We start from the raw sequence: 21,974 nt of genomic DNA on the forward strand, positions 1-21,974 counted from the left end.
TGCTTACACTCTACTATGTGAAATACAAACATTTAGCAGCAAGGAAAAAAATCAATGCATGAACAATATTAAAAAAACCCTGTGTGGTTTTATTATCTTTCCTTCCACCGGCTACTCACATAATTTCAGGCTATTGTTTTTGATTTGAATAGTATTCCTGGCCTTTTGAACTACGGATTGTTTATAATCAAAAAGAAAAAAAAAAAATTCAATGGTTGTTTTATAATGTACCTCTGTCAGTGACAGAAAGGACTACAATAGTTTCTGTAATTATTAATTCTTCGAAATAATATACCTCCTCCTGTATCCAATTAATCTGGTTAGTAATCAAAATGCCTTCTTTGCAAAATATTAAGAGTCTAGACACCACAGATTATTGTGTGCTATATTTTTAGATTTTTCAGTTTGATTCAAAACACACTAAAAGAGGGGCCCCAGAAAATGACCATCTAGAGACAGTCCATGGCAAATATCCAGAAACCATTCTTAATGCAATGCCGCTAGCACGAGCTGAGATCATTCTTTAGCCTTGGGAGAAAAAAAAAAAAGAGAGAAGATGTTTTTAGGAAGAGATTTCCAAAGGGATTATGAGTTGCTCTTTGCAAACAATACAGAGGATTTCCAGTATGCATTGTGCTTTTGCCGAGAACTGCGCCTATGAGGGAGCCAAAGTCCTTTCATACCTAATGAGGAGGGGGAAATCACGTTGGGGAAAGTCCCCTAATGATAGCAAACAATAGCTGTTTGTACAGCGAGTAGAATTACAGCAAACTTTGTTGCCAAGCAATCTCTTAAAATATGATTTTAGTCATCTGAGACATTATTCATTGAATTAGTATTAGTGGCAGAGTGCATATGTGGGAGAGAAACCCAAAATCATATTCACAGGATTACTGAAATGTTATCTTTTTCCCTAATTAGGGAGACAGCAGAGGTACGGTGGTGAAGTAATAAAAATTATGTGGGGTTTGGAATCTCAGTGGATCTTTAAATCAATGTTGCATTTGTGCTTGAAGTTAGATTGACATGTTACACTAAAGACATAGAGGAAGTTGAACGGACAGGACAGAATCCTTGATGTAAAAGCATTAATTTTCAAATACGGTCTTCTAATGGACAATCAGATCCTCACTCTGAAATGGTAATGTGTTGAAAAATGCATCCAAAACCGGGGTCTTCTTTTCTTGTTATGTCACAACACTGGAGCACATCCAGGTAATTTTCTTTCGCAGATACCTTCCGTTCCCCTGCCTCTGTTCAGCAGTCTATCTGAGAGGTCACCACGAGGTTTGCTTTATTGGCTGGAGTCTTAGCAGGCTCAACAATTTTTGTTTGCTAAACAAATGTATCTTACACAGTTTGGTTGCAGGTGACACTGAAATTATGAAAACAAGCTTTTAATTTAAAACTGATTTTTCAAAAAAGTGATGTTTCTATGTAAGAAACCTAGCAGATCTTTCTAATAGCTGCACCTCTAGATCCCACCCTCCCACTGTTAGCTTTTATTTGCTATTTGGAAAATAATTCATTTTCAATTTTCCAGCGTTTTCTGAGTCCTGTACGAATTAATTTTTAAACTCAATAAATAGGAATGAAGAAGCGTTTGCTCTGTAACTGCCTGACAGAGCTAACAAAAGCAACGATACCAGTTACCTTGTTGGTGGGGTTTGACTTTCCTTACAGCTCCAGTAGGAAACCCACGCTGCTCAGGTTATCAACTGGGGCCTGGTTTTGCATGATTTAAGTGATTCGGACAGAGCAGGCACGTCGCTTATTGACAAGCCTTCCACAGAAGCTCCGGTTTGAACTCCTGAGAGAATGTTCATCTTATGGGGGGGGGGGGGGGGGGGGGGGAAGAATCCCCTCTCTGACTTCCCCGCGCCTGCCCCGCTCCCCGCGCCGCCGACTGCAGGCCCCGTGTCCCTGCCCCCCGCCCGGCCCTGCAGCAGGACCCTCATGGCGGCGGGGCCCCCTCTGCCGCCCGCCCAGGAGCGCACGTGCCGGGCCCGCCGGCAGCACGAGGCGGGCAGCCCCACGCGCGCTTCCCGCAGGCAGAGGCTGGGGGAGAAGCAGCGGCCGCCAGTTCCCCGCGCCCCGTCCCGCGCGCTGGCAACCGCCTCTCCCCTCCCTCCTCGCCCCGAATGGTTTCTCCCCCGCCGCCGGTCCCATCCGCCCGCCCCTCCCTCTCTCCCTCCTTCCCCGCTGCCGAAGAAAGACGCGGGAGGGAGCCGCGCGAGCGTGCAGAGGGAATCCCGCGGTTCTCGCGAGAGCCGCCCCGCGCTCGGCTTGGCTGGGCTCGGCTCGGCTCTGCCCTGCCCACCGGCCGGCCGGAGGCGCCCCGCTCTCGCGAGAGCGGCGCGGTTCCCACGCCTCGGCTGTTGTGTCTGAGGGGAGAGCCCAGGCGCTGAGTGGGCGGCGCGCACCGTCCCCCCCTCCCCGGTCTCACGGGGCCGCGCAGGCGCGCTCCGGGCCCGGGGAGGGGGGGCGCTCTCGCGAGAGTAGGAGTTTTGGCGAGAGTTTGTGGAAGATGGCGCCTGTTGTGACAGGGTAAGTGCGGGAGGTTGGCAGCGCCGCGCCGGGAGCCGTCCCTCCCCGGGGGTGCCGGGCCGCTGGCCGCTCGGCTCCCGCACGACGCCGCCTCTGTCGCCGCCCCGGGGGAGTGAGGGCCGCCCCGCGGACGGCGCGGGGGCAGGCCCCGAGAGGCAGAGCCCCGGGGGGCTGGGGTCCCCCCGGGTGGGCGCACGGGAGGAGGCCCCCCGCGCCCCGGCTGACGGGCCGCTGGCAGCCGGGCTCTCCGGCCACCCGCTCCGGCGCGGGGCTCCCGGCAGGGCCGGGCGCTTCCTTTGCTCTCCGTCCTCCCGGCACGGGCGCACCGGCCGGGACTCCGTGCGGGGTCGGCGCCCGTCCTGGCGGCTCGGGAGGGGATCCCTCCCTGGAGGCTGCCCTGCGAGCCGCGGAGCCCAGTGGGGAGGCGACCCCGGGCTGGCACCGGCCGCCCCCCGTCTCCGCCGCCCCGGCTCCTCCTGCCGCAGGAGGGGGACCCCCGGGGCTGCCTCGGCCGCGGACCGGCAGCGCTCGGACAAAGGCTCTCTCTCCCGCCGGTGGGAGAAGTGGAGCGCGGGGCTCCAGCCCCGCTGCCGCTCCCCTCGCAGGGCGGGGGCCGGCGGGAGGCCCCCGGCCGAGCCGCCGAGCCGAGCGGCTCTGACAGAGCGCGGGCGGGCTTTCCGCCCCTGCTAGCGGGACACCCGCTCCCTCGGGCTGCGGGACTGGGGCTCCCTTTTTCTCTTCCCTCTGCACCGTTCCCAGGGCTTTATTGAGTTTTAGCTGCCTTTTTCCCAATACTGCTCTGCAGTGAAGGGTAGCAGCCTCCCCACCCCACTAAGCCACGCTGGATTGTAATGAATGGTAGTTGCCATGCCTTTCAGCCACGCTGGGTAATACTTAATCACAGGTAACCAGCTACAGCGTGTGTCACTGTAATAAGTGACACCCTCTTAGCCACCTACAGCTGATGAATAATAACAGCTTCACTACTGGTACACAGGACGCAATCTCACCTGCAAGTATTACATTGCATATTGCTGTCCTCACTACATCTTGAATTCTGCTGCTTATTCTAACTACCACGTCCTTAATTTTGGACTACACTAAGCACGTGCGACCTCCCTCTATGTGCTGAGGGAAGGGACAGTCAAGAGAACAGGCGTTTCTATACTCCACCATTTGTTCCAAATGAAGTCTTGACTGGTGGAAGTACTGCTGTGTCCTTCTAAAACGTGCACCTTATTTTATGATTTCACAGTGTGTCTGTGACCTTCTGTCTTCCCTGTGGGATTACATTGTCTGCAGCATTGGCTCTGTGGTTAGAGAGCAACAGCCTGCTTGGGGGTGGGGTGGAGTTGGTGGTTGATGCTTTTGTTCTCATGGAGAAGGTAGCATTATGGTATTTTGTTGTTTTGTTTGGCTGCAACAGTGTTTCCAATGCCTCACTCTTGTTTGTCGAAAACTAAATCGAAGCTTTTGCTTGATTTCTGTCTTGATAAATGCATCTCATGCCTCTTACAAGTTTTCCCAATTAAATGTTCTTTAGGGAAGCTTGTCTTGTTTGTTATGGTTCCTGGAGCATACTGTTTTAGAGGTTAGAGTTGAAAGAAGGGAACAAATGCTTTTAAAGTTTGCTATAAATGTTAGTTAGTGCTCTAGTTAGTGATTAAGGTTTTTCCACGCTTCGGTCAGTTTACTCATCTGAATATTTGAGCTTAATTTCCTTTTGTTTATTGATTATTACAGGTTTGTCAGAAGTGTTCTTATGTTTGTGACAATACTTCTGTCCTTCCCGGAGACCTGTTAAAATGTTGCCAGTAACAACTGTAGATTATTTTTTTAAATAAATGATCAAATAATTTGAATATTAGAAAAAAAAATAGCATTTTAACGCTAGTGAAAAGCGAGCGTAGGCTTTTAATTCTAAACTTATTGATCAAAACTTGTAGGTCGAACAAGTAACTCTGAAAAAGTAGGCTTGTTTTCTCTCTGCTGAATATTTCAGCATTGGTAAAATGAAGTCTATTAACTTTGGTTAGTGTTATAGTTAGATTATGTTAAAAAGCCTGATGTCTTTTATTACATGACTTGTTTTTGGAGTACAACTCTGCTGCTGAGTTGTCAGTGTGTGTTAGGATTAAAAACTGATGATACTCCATTAGCTGAAATTTTTTTTTTCAAAATAGTAAGTAACGGTCGTTTTCTTTCTAGTCTGTTCTGTAAAAACTGAGTTGCATAGGGAAAAAGTGCTTGAAATTAAAAAGCTGTAACTGAAGAATACCCAAATGCCGCATTGTATTTTAATAGGAAGCTTGCAGTTTGTATGGGTGCTCAAACTTTGAGATAAAGCAGCATTTCTGCGGTCAATGTAAGCTGAATGTAAAAACAGTTTTTTCCTGTGAAAACTGTGTGCCTAAGCCTAAATGATGGTGGATATGTTTGTGCTGTGTTGGAATGGAATAGTAGGAAATTACTGCAGCAGTTGGGGCGGGGGGGGAGGTGTTGGTCTCTTGTTTGCGGCACGTGGCCCACTCCTGCTACTTGCATCACAAGGAACGTTTTGATCAAAATTGCTTGTATGTGCAGTATGACTGAACCTGAATCGCAAAAGTAGATATAATGAGAAAGTACACAGAAACATGAAAAAAGTAACTGAAAATGAAGTATTAACTATTTGAACGATTACTTAAAACGAAGTGACTAATTTATGGCTGGGATAATAGAATAGTGTTTTGGGGTTTTGTGGCATATTTTTGGTTTTGCTTTTGAATGGTTGAAGGAAACTCATATTTTTAAGATTATGAAGTTAATGGAAATGTTATTTAATTGGAGAAGAATACTTTGAGTGCAAAATGCTGTTTTAAATAATTACTGATACTGCAAAAATACCTGTAGGCCGAATTAGTTCAAAAATTGCTATGCTAGGTCTAATCCAACCGTATGACAGCATTTCTAATCCTAAGGACTTAATTTTGTGTCATTTTTTAAATTATGTGAAATATGGAATGGTGTCTTCTCTGTAGCCTGCGACAACCTGATCTTTAAAATACAAGAGAATAACGTAAGAAGCCATTGCCAAAAATACCCTTGCAAAGATTCCTATCCCAGCAAACAAGTGAACAAAATTTAGAGAGGGTAGATGAAAATGATAAATGCTAGACATAGCTTTGAGTGCTTGATTACCAGTGAAAACCTCTGTAATAGCAGTACACAAGATAGCATTTGGATTATTTTTCAGGCAGGTTGAGAAGCCTTGAAAAAGACAAAACTGAGTGGGCTTATCACTAGTATGGTGTTTTCCACAGGCGCTGTGAAGTAGAACATTGTTTTAGTAACACTTTTCTAAGTATCGGACTATTTAAATTATGTGTCTGAATTAGTCATCCCAAAGTTCTGTGGTTAAGAGGTGTTTCCTGACCCAGAATACCAAACGATTTAAGGGCTCAGATCTGTGATGACACAGGAGAATGTCTGGCATCAGTGCAATGAATTTTAGTGTAGTGGTCTTGGTGTGCCAGCCATCTGGTCGGTTTGTTTGTTTTTAATGAGAACTATGGAAAAACTTGTAGGAGGTTTTTGAAAGAAGGTACTGCTTTGTGGAGCTCTCCCAACCACGAGGGCAGCAGAAGAGAAGTTCAGAGATGAAAATACAACAGTTTATCGAAATTTTAACCTCATCTACATCCTGGTTAGTAATTTTAGGATGAGGACATTGACTTGGATGGGTCTTGAAGTGAAGTGTGAAGCGGATGCTGCTCAAGAGGTGGAAGAGGAAGCCTTATATGATCTGACCTTAGGCTAAAATAGCTATGTAGACAGAATGTTCAGAATAAATAAAGCAGGGCCAACTCTGGATTTTGGAAGATAAAGTCACTAGTTCAGATGTGAACTGCTGTGCTCACAGGATAAAATTTAAGCTACTAAAGGCATATCTTAGTGATGTGGTGGGCATTGCCAGGATCCCAAAAACAGGTTTGTGGGTTTGAGGGCTGATGCTTAGTTGAGTCCCGAAAGTTAATGGCTTGCAGTGGTGGAAAGAAGACCAAAGCAATGATAGAGTAAGACCTGTGTTTTGTCTATGCTGAGGCTGAGCTGATAGTGAGGCATCTGTACAGAGAAGGAGAGATGCAAGCTGATGTGTTAGCTTGGACAAATACAGGATATATGAAGTAAAAAGTATGATCTCATTAATGGCAGGGAGTTAATAGTTGAATTTGAATCCTGGCTCTGGACAAAGTGAAGAAGGGAAAGGGATGCAAGGCAGAAACCTATTAAATGATTCATAAAATAGTATAGGTGAATGAGGAGGCTCCTTCAGGGGAGGATACACTGAAAGAACAATTAGAATGGTAAGGGATGAATCATGAGAGCAACAATTCCAAGGAAACCAGGGAGAATATTTCTGGAAAAGACTCATTGCTGGTAGTCTTGGGTGATTGACAGGTCCATGAAGATAAGAATTACACATTGATTCTGAGCCTCATTGTAGGGTTAGGCTGCAAGAAATGTTAGTGGTTTCGGTGAAGCTCAAGGAGTAGGAACAGGATTATATAGACTACAGGAGTAGAACTCAAGGATGGGATCTTCAGGCTACAGTTTTTACTGTCACTGGAGGTTTAAACATGGTGCTTATTAAGATTTGAGTAGTAGCATAACTAAGGCTATTGTATTGTGTATATGCACATGATGAGTGTCGAAGGTTGGGATAAACTCATTTACAATCAAATGTGTAGATGTCTTTGTGTGACTAACATTTAAGTCGTTATCAAGGAGCGTGTCAGCGTCTTAAGTCTGGCTATTGGGAAATCTTTGTGAGCACTATATTCTTGAAGGAGTCTTCTGAGATGCTTGCAAATATTCTTTTAACCTTTTGTAGTTTCAGTAGGAGCAGTTTTAGGAAGTTAAGCTCTTGATTTGGATTTTATTTGCTTTCATTTTATTAAGTAGCTCTTTGTCATTTCTGACTTTTTCTGGTTGATATAGAGCACAAAGAAACTTTGAAAACAATCTTTTTATAGCTTGATTTCTCCAGAAATAATCTGTAGACTGTTTTACTAGGCATAATATGTGTGCCTTTTTTGCTGCTAGTTAAAAGGCAATATCCTTGACCAGTAGCTCTTTGCAGAGATCTCTTTTAAGAATGCTCTTCCATACTACGAATTGCATAAGTGATCATGGGTTTATGAATGAGAGAGTTTCTTTCCTCTGACTTGCTAATTTCTCCTTTGCAGAAAGAATTCATTGTAGGGCTGCTTTTAATTATTTCCAACTTAAGCAATTTCTATATTTAAAAAGAATGTGAAAAGAAGATAAAGTAGTCTGTAGCTACTTACAAAGCCTTCCTAAAATACCTGTGGTGCCTTCATGGGAAAATATTTTGAAACCAGGTTTTATATTTAGAGAATCAGTTTTGGTAAAGAGTACAGTTAAGGTGCAATACATACATACCTATTCAACGCTTTGTTTGGTTTTTGATAAAATTAAAGAGAGAAATTCTAATTTTAGAATTGTAAAATACATGCTTAATACAAACAATTATTCTATCTTATGCAAGACATTTGGATCTCTATTGAGAATAATGAATGTAGTTTATGCAAAATATTAGTTTCACATTTGGAGTACAAATCATGTCAGCAGAAATTTCAAAGTTCCAGGGTATCTTTTCTATGTTTGTAATACTTGCCACCCTAAATTCTTTATAAGTTAATTGCAAGCACGTTATTAACTGACCTACATGGCACTCTAATGTGCTGAATCACTGCCTCCCAAGAGAATTTCACAGGGGAGGTGTACTTTTAAGTGGATTTTTTAAAATTTATGTTACTGCAATATTTTTAAAAATTGAAGAATTGTAGTGTCTGCCTGCTTTTAGAGTTGCTTTTTTTTCTCCCCTGTGTATTTAGGTGAAGAAGGGAAAAAGGTAAATGTCACTAGCTGTCTTGCCAGATGAAATCTTAATTCTGTTGACAAAGTGGATATGCCATTTAAGTCTGTACTATTTCAAGGCAAGTTAATAATTATAGGTGTAAAACTATATTCTTGATCTTACTGAAGTTTCATCACTTCTATGTGGAAATGCTTATGTTATATTATAAACTTTTCATACTTGTCTTGAACATAATTGTGATAATTAAGATTATATGAGGCAAGGAAATAATATGGAATTATGGTCATCTCTTTCCAATGTAAAAACTCAGAAAAGGAAACAGCCGATAAATTTCTTTGAAGAGAAAATTATTAATAGAAAGTAGCAATTTCCATATTGTTATATTCACACTGAGTCTTGGAAAAGTGCTAAACTTAGAGTTTGACATTATCTCATTTCCTGGGGTTCTACTTATGTTGTGGTGCTCTTTACTCATAATTCGCGTGCGTGTGTGTATTTTGTGGTTGCTACCTTTTTTAAAAAAAACATTAAGTATCCTTTACAGCCTAAAGAGACTCTTTCATTGCTTGTTTCTATGTGACTACATTGGCCACTTCTCAGAGCCTATGTAGACTATTTTTAAAAATTTCGTTTTCTGAAAAACACTTCGTACTCTTCAGTTGGAGAATAGTTAGCCAGATAGTGGTATATGGCCATGTATCTTCGTGCTCTTTTGCTTGTAAATGCAAAAACTACATATTTGCAATGGTAAACTTTTTTACCAAGAAAGAAAAGAAGGTAGGAGTTTCAGTATGTACAGTGTGAGAAATCTCTTGATTAAAGTTGCAGTTTTACGTCCTTACAGGAGACAGAGGCTATAACTTTAAAACGATAAACACTATTTTTGTGTTCCATTTAATATTTTTTGTAGTTTTTGAAAAGCTTGACTGATGTATAAAATTTTACTATAAGATACAGTCATTATAATGTTCTACTGTTTTGATTAATCAGATTGCTTGATGATTGACATGCTGCTGGGACATGATTTATTATTTCTAAAGCAATCTGAACATTTCAGTCAACAGCATGTTTCTCCAGTAAGTTTGTGGAGTTCTTTTCTGAACATACCTTTTTATGTAAATAAGTCTTGTTGAACTTAAGTATATATTTCTGTAATTATTTAAATAAAGTTCTTTTCATTGCTTCACTTGGAAAACATGAAGACATTAAGGTGGTTGTGTTAAGGTATAACTTTTCCTCATTTGTTTCTTATTCAGGAGTAAGAATTATCTCCTTTTCATTGTAACTGCATGACTAATTTGTATGAAGTGCTATTTAATCAGTACATTCAAAATCCGGAACACTTGTTGTAATAGGCAAGCTGTATTAGCAAGTGGTCATTTTTGACTGCTCTGCATGAGATTACACCTGCTACTTCATTTAGTTTTTTTACTTCTGGTAGGTGAGATACAAGGATATATATTGCAGTGGGTCATAGTCAGTCTTTTGGTAATCTAATTATGTATAGTTACTTGAGTAGCAGAATGAACATGATAATTTTCCCTTTGAGTACAGGCAAATGTAGACATTCTTCTGTATGTGCCAGAACAAAGTCTTTCTACTGGTATTCTTGGTAACATTGCTTGGTCCATAGAACATTTCATCTGCACTTTGTTTTTTTCAGAGCTATACATGTGGCATATTTCTAGTGTGTGGTGCTTTGGGAGATTACCAGGAAACTTGGTGTCAGAATGAAACTTGATCAGGCAGCCATGAAATTCAGAATTTTCTAAGCTTGAGAGAAGGCATTGAATTGTGTAAAATACTGGTCCCTAGTTTTTGCTGGACCATAGAAATGGCACAGAGTAAAAAATACTGTCTAGGCAGTATTCTACTTTCCTTTTACTGGCAGTTTTTATTTTAATTCTATAATTAAATTTTGTCTGGGAGCAGTGGCAGAGGATCTTGCAGGCAGTGTTTCTTTTGCAAGCTGTGGATTAGGAACTGCCAGTGTAGAAAATAAGGTTCATCTTGTTTGTTCAGCAGAAGAATTTGTGAAGCCAAGCTTTTATAAGTTTTTGATACGGGGAGGGGGCTGTCTCTGATAACGAGCTTTCACCTGTGCTTTTTGAAGGGAACTTCAAAACTAAGGTCTAGAGAACCAGAGGTGCTTGCACTCACTCTGAATTTGTGGCATTGCAGAAGAGTTCTAAGGCCTGGCATAATAGAATAAATAATAATTAAACTTAGTTAATTTGTTGTTGTTGTTGTTCCAGCATAAAGGCCCTTCATGTCCCGAACATGAAAAAACAAGCACAAAGCCCCAGTAACTTGCCAAGGTCAAAGGCAGAGCCTGTGGAGTGGTAGAAACAGAATTACTGTCTCCTGATTTGGTTCTCATTGCTCTGTGTGGTTATGAGCCATTCACTGTTCGGAGTTTGCTGGGTTTTGATGGGTGGCATCATGTCTTCTTTCCCGGCTGCAACTGTGAGAAATGGTCAAAAGATATCAGGCTTCCTTAGGTTTTTAATATGCGTAACAGAAAGGTATGGTAAGGAAGACTAAGAGTGACTGTATTCATAATTACTGTGTTTTGGTAGAAGCAAGGGATATTAGAATAGACACTAGAAGGATGCTGCTTTTGCATAATTGAGACACAGAAGCAATGGATAGGGCATGACGGGTAGATAAATTTGCTTGAAGAAAAACAAAATGGTGCTGTGTGCTGTAGCCATGTTTTTATACTACTGAAGAAATTATTCTGTATGCTGTAGGTATTTATTTTTAAAATTCAAAATATTTTACCACTTTCCAAATCAGCCAGCCAACTCTGGCTTCAGTAGTGAACATAAGAATTCAGAAAAGGAAAAGCTTTACTGAAAGACTGGTGTTATTCTGCGTGTGTATGTTTCTTTTCATGCTCTCTTAGTTTTGTAGTAGATATACAGTGATGACTAGTAAAATCCTTAATAATGTAATATCTTCCAGAAGTGAGGGGGATATAGCAAAACTATTTTGGACATGTCTTTTCTGTCCAAATATTTTTCTGGCCAATTTTTTTTTCTGCTGTTCAGCACTTCTGTGCCAGCACTGAGTCCTGGGGTGTTGTTTTTGGTTTGGTTTTTTTTTGTTCTCCTTTTGCATTCCAATTTTTTTTTTTTTAGTATTGCATGGTTGGTGGTGTTTTTGTTTTGTTTACATGTGCATTACAAATCTCTCATTAATAAGCGATGCAGAGCAGTTAATCAAAATAAGTATTTGGGATCGGGCTTCCTCTTTGGAAGAAGCTTATGGTACAGTTGATGCATTGTGACAAACTTTCAGTCAGCAGAGATGATACAACTTTGAATCCTGATCATGATGTAAGACTTTGAGAGATCTTCGTAGAAGTACTAAATTTACATGGGTGGCTGCCAGTGTTAATTGTTTTGCTGCTGATTATGGAGGTGAATGTACCTCTTATTTTGGCTGCAAGAGTGATAAAAGAATATATTATGTAAAGATAGAAAATAGGGAGTTCTCTAGATCTGCAGTAATTTTTTGCCATAAAGGTCATCAGAAACAGGAAAGTTCAGGCATAAAAACTTGTTCTAATATCTATTGTAATTAATATAGATGTTGGCGAGGCTTGTGTTCAGTTTTGATAATACAGTATGAGATTTGTGTTTGCGGTGCTTAGGTTTAGATAGCAGCGCTCTCAAAATACTAAGAACTGTTTAACGTGAGAACAAATGTCAGAACTTTTTGCATTTTTATTTGCAGTGGGCAAAATACCTGCATTTCACAACAGTTAACAGGCAAAACAGAGGAGCTGTTATGAAACAGTGTTTAAAAAAAGTCTTACTGAATAGTGTTACTCACAATTAGCTTGTTGAAGTGATAAATCATACTTAAAGTGGTAGCAAGTGGACCAGGCTCTTAGTCATTTGCAAGTGTTAAAGGCTACTGGAAAGTGTAGGACAACTCTTTTTATTGGATCCTTTGAGCTGTCAGGGTAATTGTTCTTGTTTTCAACTGGCTGCTGCATCTACACCTAGCTTTTGAGACTGCAGTAAACAAAAGGCGACCTCAGGAGATTCACTGAAGGTACCTGTCAAGGCAGAGTTTGAAGGCAGTCCTTGTGTGAGTGTTCCCTGAATCTAGGCTGAATTTTCATGTGGAGATAAAATACATAAGAAAGAAATCTCTGGATGTACCCAGTGGTTTTTCAGTGTTTCATCCAGATAGTTTTTCTGGACAAAACTCTAGGTTTGGGGTTTTTTAAAATATTTTTCAATACTTAGCAAGCAATTGGAAAAACTGAACTGACTTTTCTGTTTCACCCTTATTGCTGTATGGCACTTAAAAGTTAGCGGTAGGCTGGTTAGACTTGTGAGTTTGCATAGTCGTGGAAGTTATATTGCATCAGTTCAAATTTGAAAGTTTATCTTTTTCAGTTAAAACAGTTCTTAAAAAACAGCAACCCAGAAAGCAACAGAAGTTATTAGGCAGTGATGAGTATTAACATCTGTAGAGATAAGAGACTTCTTTACTTACTGGAAGTTTTCCTCTGTGCTTCTGGTGAATGGGATCCAAATTCTGGATATTGTTGTTTAAGGTACTTTCCTAACATAGATTTTACTGGTGGCACTTTTGATACTTTCTCTGTTGTATTCAGTATTCTCCTACTTACTGTACTGATTTTAGGCAATTTCTTTCAGTAATGATATTACGGGTTTTTTTAAGATGGAAGATACTCTTCTACCGGTGTCCAACTTGCTTTCCTAACATTTTCTCCTTTTTGTTTTGACATTAGTTGAAAAATGTGTATAGCCACTACTTGACATTCCTTTCCTCTGATTCCAATTTAGATCCAGTCAATTCTGCTTCCTCTTGTTATATATACAGCATATTGAAATAATGTTGGATTTTCCTATTTAACTTAGTTGCTTTCAGTCTTGTTCTCTCCTGAATTTTGTGACCAGGCCTCAGTTAGTTTTGCTTCTACATCTCTGCTTTTTATGGAGTAGAACACCAGAATACTTTCTCTCCTTTTTTTTTCTGTGCAGTTTCTGTGTAAACCCTATTCTCTTTGTTCTTGGGCAGTCTGTGTTCACTTACTTTTGTCCAGAGCAGTACTTCCAGACTACTTCCCAACAGTGTTGTTTCTTGCTCTGGATCTGTCATGTTCCTTCCCCCCCACCTCCCAGTTTTTGCTGTTACTAGCCCTGTAAGGCTTGTAGTGTGCTTAGAGCATCACCACCATTGTCTGCAGAATGGGGAAGTCACTGTTACTACTCAACCAATGTGATAATCTAACAACTCTATGTTTTAAGTCAAGTCCAAACCCTATTCTTTGCTTTTTGGAACTTGGAGCTTGGCCATTTCACTGTCTTTGATTGCGAGAGGAGATGTCTAATGAGCATGTATGCTGCATGTCTCCCAGCTGAAGAACTGGTGAAGATTGGAGAGAGAAATAGGATCTGAGGAATTCAAGAGCCCCAGATACCTTCTGTAAAAAGAAAAAAAAAAAAGACGACAAAATATTGATACAGAGAGAAGAAGAAAATTAAGTTATATGGGGAAAGCCAGAGAAAGTTCTGAAGTGTTAATACTGTGAAGGCAGGAAATATATTTTGGGAGGGGTGGGAAGAAGACATGGTAGAGGATCACTTTATTTTGGAGGAGTTCTGTTATTTCCTTTGACTGCCCTTCTTTCTTGTGACATGTTTCAGTCCTCTTCATCGTCTTAGAAGTGTATGGGAAGCTATTACTATTTTGTTATCCTTTTGCTACTCCAAGAGCAATGGAAAAAATAGAACTTTGAATGAATTCAGAGACTACATTCTGCTGCTAGCGTCTTTGTAGGGAGTATATTGAAAGCTGTGAAGAAACAGGACACTTTGTTCTTACTAACATGGTTCACTTCTAAAGCACCAGAACTGGGAGAAAGGATTGTTTTTGAAGTGATGAAAGCAAACAAAGGAAAGCTGAGACTAGGTTTTGAAAGCTAAATTCTGTAAATAAGCATGGCCCAGAAAGGGGTGGGTGGGTGTGTATACACTTAAACTTCAGGTTGTTTGTTATACAGCTTTGTTATATAACTTAAATTAATATTTACGATACAGAAAGTTTCTCCTGACATAAAATGGGTTAACAGACCATGTGTAACTTTCTGCATAAAATGGTAATTTTTCTTTGTGCCTAGTTCGGCGGTTGAATACAAACATTGGATTTGCTTTTCTTAATATCTTTCCAAAACCTTAGAGAAATATTATTCATACTGGGGTGTTTAATATAGGTTAAAAACTATCAGTCTGATTGAAATAGTTCTCTCCTCATTTTTTGTTCTCATGAGAGAAGGCATCTTTAGTTGTTTGTAGATTTTGTGATACACTTGTCGTGAACTTACCTGCTATTGTTGCATCACAAAAGAATAAGTGTTTGAAAGGTCAACATCAAGATGTTCCTGAAGATGATGTGTAACGCTGGTGTGCTTTTTCTTCCAACAGTTGAGCCTCAGTTTACTCGCAGTGATTAAGCAGCTCGTGTAGCCCTTTGGCTAAAGCACTTCTCCCCCTTCATTTTGCAACAAAATTTAAAAAGTCACATAGGCATGTCCTTTGGATATCAAAGTTTAATAATAATTCCATCCAACAAGGCTTGATGTGTGCAACCTTTCTCCTTTGGTAAAAGGAACCTTCGAACATTCAGTCTTGCAACACTGGATTGTAGCTGGAGAAACAGGAAGTGAACACTTAAGCTTTGTCCCAGATCTTCATTGCTCCTTCTGTCTGTGGCCTCTTCCTTTTTTCAGCTGCTTTCTTAATTTCTGCCTTGGAAGCCAAAAGTAACTTCATGCTGTTCTCCTAAGAGTTGAGTCATTTATCAGCTTCTCCTTTGCCAAATAATCTGTAATGGAATCCACTACATTTTCTTCTGCTTCAGACTGTTTATTGCATTGCCCACTTGCTTTTGCCTTTCTGTCTTGGTCCTCTCGATTCCTTATTCGGTGTCTACATTTAATTGTAGCTGTTAGAAACTTCTTGAGGACTCTGAGTTCAAAGTGCCCTAGGCCTTGGCACAATATAATTCCTGTAAGTAGCCTGTAATCACCTATAACTCATACTGCTTGCAAATCTCACTTGTTGGGTGGCATGCCACCAGGTTCAGAGGGCCCTTTAAACAGGGGCTCTAATATACCTGAACGGATGGACTGTGTTGGTTTCCATTACAAAACCAGTCAGGATAACTGGGGCTCCTGGGATTTCTCTGTACTCCTTGTGTATTGTGAAGAGTGGTGCCCTGATGGCAAGTGTGCTTCAGGTTTGTCCCAAGGTGTGGTGGCATGGTCAACCAGATCTTGTAACTATTAAAAGTAGCATAGCTGAGCAGCTGTTGGGTGCCTGTCATGGCATTGTTTGTATAGTTAGTGAAGATGTATTTCCTAAAGGACATTGTGCTTTGTAGTTGCCAATCTTTGGGGAAAGCTGGAAAATCCTTTCTTTGGGGAAAAACCCTTAAATAAACAAACCAACGAAAAAAACCCCCTCAAAACAAAAAAACCCAACCAAAAACACACCTCAGCTGGATCTGCAGCTTTTTTGTTAATAAAAGGCCTTATTTTATTCTCAAAAGTTAGAAGCATCTGGTAGCAGGGCTGTATTGCATGGTACCAAAGCAAAACTGCTTGGGACCTTCAAATGTAGAAGCTCTGTTTTCTTGTTTATTTAAATTAGCTTTAAAAGCAAATAAATGACTGGTAGAGACTCATGCTTTCCCTTACTGTTTGTAGTGAATTTTATTAATAAACATTTATATTATTTTATGGCACTTGACAGCTGGCCTTCTGTGTGTACCTTCAGACAGCTGTGGCATTGTGTTGCAGTGTTCAGGTCAGTGGTGAGCGTCTGTGGCTTCTGAGCCATGTGGTTTGCAGGCTTTTGATATGCCACTCCAATATGAAACTGGCTTTCGTGATGTGTTAAACCTGAATTTTAGTTCTGGGGTGGAGTGACCCTTCAAGGCTGATCATACTGGTGATGCCAAGTTGCACATCTAGTGTAGCCCTCTTCTATAGCAGAACTCTCCCTTGGTCTCTTCTCTGCCCTACTGGTCTCCAAAGCACATAGTATGTGTTCTGTACTACCTACAGTATGCTTGGACCATGTGAGGTCCAGTTATTAATAAAAGCTATGCTCATTCCTGGCGTCAGCATTGGGCTCAGGAATCCCCTGAACTGAAAATAGTCATAGACAGGAGAACGTTCAGGGGAAGTACCATTTAGGCTTGTCTGATTCTTACTCTCCTTCAGCTGTCCGTTAATCCTGCTGTTGGAGATGGACAAATGCTGGAACCCTGGCCTGAATAAGAATAACCCCCGCATCCACTAGCAGTGGGAGTGGAAGGCCCTGCACCTCTGGGTGGACTGTCTTAGCTCTGCCCTTCCTCATCATTGCCTCACTTGTAGTCTGGGGTTGGGGATGAGAATGAATTCTAAAGACAAAGGTAGATGATGTGTGTGTGGAGGCATCCTAATCTTCTTTTGTCTCTTGATTAACTTGAATTTTCTACTGCTGCAAAGACTTTGAAGACATTCTGGAGGTAGGAAATATAGATTTCGCTATCTCAGTGTTGAAGTTTTTGTCTGATTCTTCAAATTTCTTTTTGTTAAGGTGTGGAAACGTTGAAGACTTTATGGCTTTTCTGTTTTACACATGTTCTTGTATTTAGCTGTAGGGAAGTTGGTCTTTCTGCCCCCAAGGGAGTTTCCTGTGTATATGGAAAAAATACAAAACAGAAGTGAAAAATACCTCAGGCTTCCAAACCTGCTGCTCACATTTCACTTCTCCCACTACCCTTCTTGACATAGAAAAAGTCCAGCAGTTCTTCCTCTGTCCCCATAGCAATACCATCTATTTAAAGAGCTAGACACTATCATAGCTAATACAGTAGGTAACTTGGCACACAAAATTATTGCAACAGTCTGTGAATGACTGGGGAAATTTAAAAAAAAAAAAGTTAAATAATGAAATTCTTTTCTGGTGTTTATCTTTAAATTGCCAGAATGTTTTATTAGGCTTTCTTCAGGCTAGTAAACATAACAGAATTTGATACCTATTCCAAGAGGTTTATAGTCATAAGTAAATCTAGTATGCAACTCATGGGGTTTTTTGTTTAAAACTCCACTTGAGGCAGGGGCCCTAAAACTGTGTGTAACCCAACAGTTAAGTTGCATTTCATAATTTATTATTGTCATTAGAAATTGGGGAGACCGTCTGCTTACAGTCTTGACTGTCGAGCAAACAGTTGGTTTCTGTGTATCTTATGCCTGGGTGAACAGATAACAAATTGAAGAGACTTGTAAGATGAAATGCTGGTATTGTATTCTATATGCGTGAATGCTGTTTGACAGTATTTAAACCTTCCCCATAACCGTATAAGATGATTTAAGCACTTTAAAATTGGCATTCTGAATTTTCTTCATTTGTTTAGACTGCATTTTGGATATGCTATTGTCAAGTTCTATAAACAGCAGGACTAAAGAACTTGTTTCCTGTACATTTGTGCCCTGTATGATGAGGAAAGCTTACAGGACAATACCATGAGCTCCTTCATCCCTAACGGGCCAAGTGTAGCTAAGGTATATGCTTACTATCTATCCAAATGGCATATGCAAAGTAACCAGCTGTGAAACAAACAGTATGTAAGTTCCAAGTTCTGCTTGTCTTTCTCAGCATCATCAGTATTTTGAAAATGTCTATCCAGCCTCCAGTTTTCATAACACTCATAGCAACTTAATTGTCTTTAAAAGCTCTTTTCTTCTTTTTAAACTTAATTAGAACTGACTTATGGGTTCCAAAGTTATCGCAAGGATGGCTAACCATTTTTATAGCATAAGGTTCATTTTTTAGTAAACGGAGAAACTAAAGCACTGAAGGAGTATTAGCTGCTAGTAGAATACTAAGCCTGCTCTGTGGACACATTTGTGTGTCCGTATTTTCCAGAATGCATTAATGCCTTGGAAGAAAAGAAACCATCTCTCTGAAATGCTGGATTCTAAGCTGTAACTTTTAATGTAGGTCATCCCCCGATTTTCTTTAGGATGAGGTGTTTTTTGTTCATTTATCTTGGCTGCACAGACATCTGTGTTTTAATTCAGGAGTTCAGCTTATCTGTCTGATTGCTAAACCTTAATGATCATATTTGTCTGTGATTTTCCCATTTTTCTTGGAAAGCTCAGTCTGCCCTGTTTGAAGAAGCAGTAGGCAGGAATTGCAGGAAGGAAGTCTCCCTATTGATTAGTGTACTACACACTCGACAGTCCTGTGTTACAGTGCAATTGTTTTTAAACTGGTCAAGATGAGTGAGGCGGCAGTAGCTAACTGAAACAACTTCTTAAATTTGGTTGTTGAGTACTTCAAAACAGTTTTGACAATTTACTTTCCCTTCTGGACTGAATGTACTTGAAAGGATGAGACAATGTTTTGAAAAGAGGTTGGGTTCAGAGCTCAGCAGTTGGGAGCCTTTGCAACACTGCTTAGGCACGCTTATCATGCAAGAAAATCCTTACATAAAAATTTGTGCCAGCAGAGGCATTCTGGGAAACTAGTGTTGTAGGAGTCACAGGTTCAAGATCATGCAGAAGTTAAGTGGTGTTGGGTAAAGCGTTCTTTTAAAAAGTAGTAGTTCCTTAAACACTTAGAATACCTAGGTCAAGTAAAATCTGTCTCGGAAACATTCTTGTTTTCAAGTTGGCTTCATAGTTTACAGTGTACCTCATTAAGATGCAGGGAGAAGTTTTACCAGTAATTTGCATCTGTGTGGAGTTTAAACTTGACAAACCTGAAAAGCAAGCCTACTCAAATTAAGTATGATTCACACAATTTCCATTTAAAAAAATGGACAATAACTGCTTTGCATTTGTACTCTGCAGGTTTTTTTTATATGAAAAATGCCCCATAAAAGCTATTTGGGCACAATGGGAGCATGTGTAACTACATAAGAGAACAGTAATATTATAATACCAGAAGAAAGGATGATAAGGTGTTAGCCTGCTAACATCCCAGACACATAATCTAATCTTTTCATATGGTTGTTGTAAATGTACTGTGATAGAAGGAGTAAAAGTGTATTTTTGGAGTCTGTTTAATTATCTTCTTCAGGGATCATTGACTCATTTACCACAACAGTTATTAAAAGTAGTATTGTGTTTGATAGGCATTGTGGAAATTAGAAACAAATTGCTAGAGAAATATAAATATTTGAGTTTTGCAATTAAAAATAGCAGTAATTGAAAGGTTGTATCATTTAAACAGAAATATACTTGTTGTTATACATACCCTATTTTCCCCTTTCTCTTTCATTAGTCAAGTATTTGTTAAATGCGAATCTGAATTCCTGTGTCTTTCCTGTGTGGGTATGCTCTGTTGATTACTGCACGGGCTGTAGCTGAAGTATAAATTAATCTCTTGGAAACACAGAAGTAATATACCTATGAATCAATTCAACAACAGCAGCAAAAAGTCTGAACCTTTTAAATCTTCTAAAATATTTGTTTTTATTAAAGCACAGATTTGTAAACTGCAGTGGGAATAGCACCTAATTTTTTGTGTAGTTATGTGACTTTAAAGGTTTAAGAATAATTTGCTTATATAAAATGCTCCCCAGTTGGAGGCCATTAGTACAACCACAGTGAAAAAGACTGACAATGAAGAATGGCCTCAAAATTATTTAGTTGTCCTAGAAAGTTGAACAGCCTTCTAATTCTCTTTTCTGGGGTGTGTGTTGATTGCTGCTGTTCTTATATTCATGGGATGATGTATTCATAAGCTTAATTACAGAACAATATACTTGAGATTGATTAATTCTAGGATACTGACGGCTCATTTGGCAACTGTGCCCAGTTAATGTTAGTGTTAACCACATAATTCCTGAGTGATGCATTAAGAAAACATCTGAAATCTAGTAAAAACCTGTAATTTTGTAAAACAGGTTGGTGCCAAATACGGCTTTTTAAAAAAAGCATATGTATTCACAGGTTTTCTGTCATCATTTTAATCTACTGAAGAGATTAATTTTATTTACCAATTTGGAAATTACTGTGTGTATGGAAACCTGCTTATGAGCTGATAACCTATGCTCTGCTTACATATTGTTATCGTTTGTGAATTGTTTTACAAGTCTAGAGTCAGTGGATGAGACATAGTTGCATAGGAGTAAGCTTACATAACTCTAGCAGTTTCCTTTTCATGAATATAAGGAGCTGCTTCCATTTTGCATTTTGAAGGACTGCAGCAGTATGGAAGCTGGAGGAAGAAAGGGAATGAAAGGAGATGGTACAGACTGTGTTTCAAAAAGAAAAAAAAAACAACAAGCAAAAAAAAAAACAAACAGAAAAATTCTAAAGAAATTTATAAGAATTTAAATTCTAAGAAGTTGATTCAACTGACAGGGTTGCTGGAGGAAGGAGATTATAGGGAAGCATCCCCATTTCCTGAAGTGTTGTTTAGAAGTATTAAAATATAGTAAAGATTTTTAAAAACGGTGCTTCAAACATTTCCTTTGGTGGACTAAGCACTGTATAGGCTATTGCTGTCAGAGCTTACAGTTCTTAAAAAAGATCAGTAAAGGGAATGTGTGAATTGGGGGTTTTATCATTATTATATTATTTAAAATGCAATGAAGAGAGTCTAAACTGAAGCTGTGGATGTACCGGCTTTCTAATAGCATGCTGCCACCGAAGTGGGAGGTCACATTCTCCTCTGAGTGTTCTTGTGGTGCCACTGGGCACTCACTGGGTTCGTTACTGAATCAGTAAAATTCACTTCCCTTCCTTCCTTTCATCCCCCTCCTCCCCAGAAAGGTACTTTTTGTTCTGGGCTACTGATTTGAATCAGTCAGTGGAAAGGTCTGACAGGTGCTGGAGTTTGGTGTGTAAGGGTAGGTCAGTGTAGCCAGGGTGAAGCTGACAGGCAAAACCTGTGTTAGGTGGTGACAAATCAGCTCAGCTGCCTGTGAGGCCACAGTCCAACTGCGAACTGGAGCAGCTGGGACACAGACACGTTTGCTTACCCTGACCTTGCAGAGAGGTGGGAGAGGCATTTGAGACAGTGGTGTCTTAAACTGTCACAGCAAGACTTGTCAGAGTTGGTCTGCTTAAACCTTAGAGATGTTGATATACTTAGCTGCCATTTTGCATTAAGTTCTGACTGCATTTGGGGTGACAGTCTTCTAACTATCCTAAGCTAAACTTTGACTAAGGATGTTAGTCTGCTGGTAAGATCTCTTAATTATGCTTAAGACTTGTTTTTTGCAAGTCATCTTCCTTAAACAAAAGGGAACAACTGACTCAAGTCATTAAAAATTAAAATAGTATAGTGTGTACACTTTTTAACTTTCTAGGTTACAGGATCCTTGTGTGTTTTATTTTCTTACATATAATTCTTTTCCATGGGAGTTAATGGGCTTGCTAGAATGTAAGAGAAAACAAGCTTAGCTGTTCCTTCTGTGTCATCTTTTTTGGCTTCTGTTAAAGTTGGATTTGCTGAGGTGACCAAACAGATCTCTGCAACCAAAACCACTG

The 21,974-nt window shown here is 40.2% G+C and overlaps 1 protein-coding gene across 2 annotated transcripts in view; it reads left to right on the forward strand.

The window, feature by feature from the left end:
* Positions 1–2,411: 2,411 nt before the first annotated feature.
* RBPJ (recombination signal binding protein for immunoglobulin kappa J region) overlaps positions 2,412–21,974 on the forward strand; it is a 60,550-nt gene continuing 40,987 nt past the window's right edge. The window contains exon 1 of one of the 2 annotated variants that reach the window (XM_064449254.1): positions 2,412–2,547. In XM_064449254.1, coding sequence (XP_064305324.1) covers positions 2,528–2,547 — 20 coding nt within the window. In that variant the 5' untranslated portion in view covers positions 2,412–2,527. The remainder of the gene's footprint in view (positions 2,548–21,974) is intronic. The other variant, XM_064449252.1, reaches the window with a different exon arrangement.

The sequence above is a fragment of the Phalacrocorax carbo genome, chromosome 4 (assembly GCF_963921805.1).
Source record: "Phalacrocorax carbo chromosome 4, bPhaCar2.1, whole genome shotgun sequence".
NCBI lineage: Eukaryota > Metazoa > Chordata > Aves > Suliformes > Phalacrocoracidae > Phalacrocorax > Phalacrocorax carbo.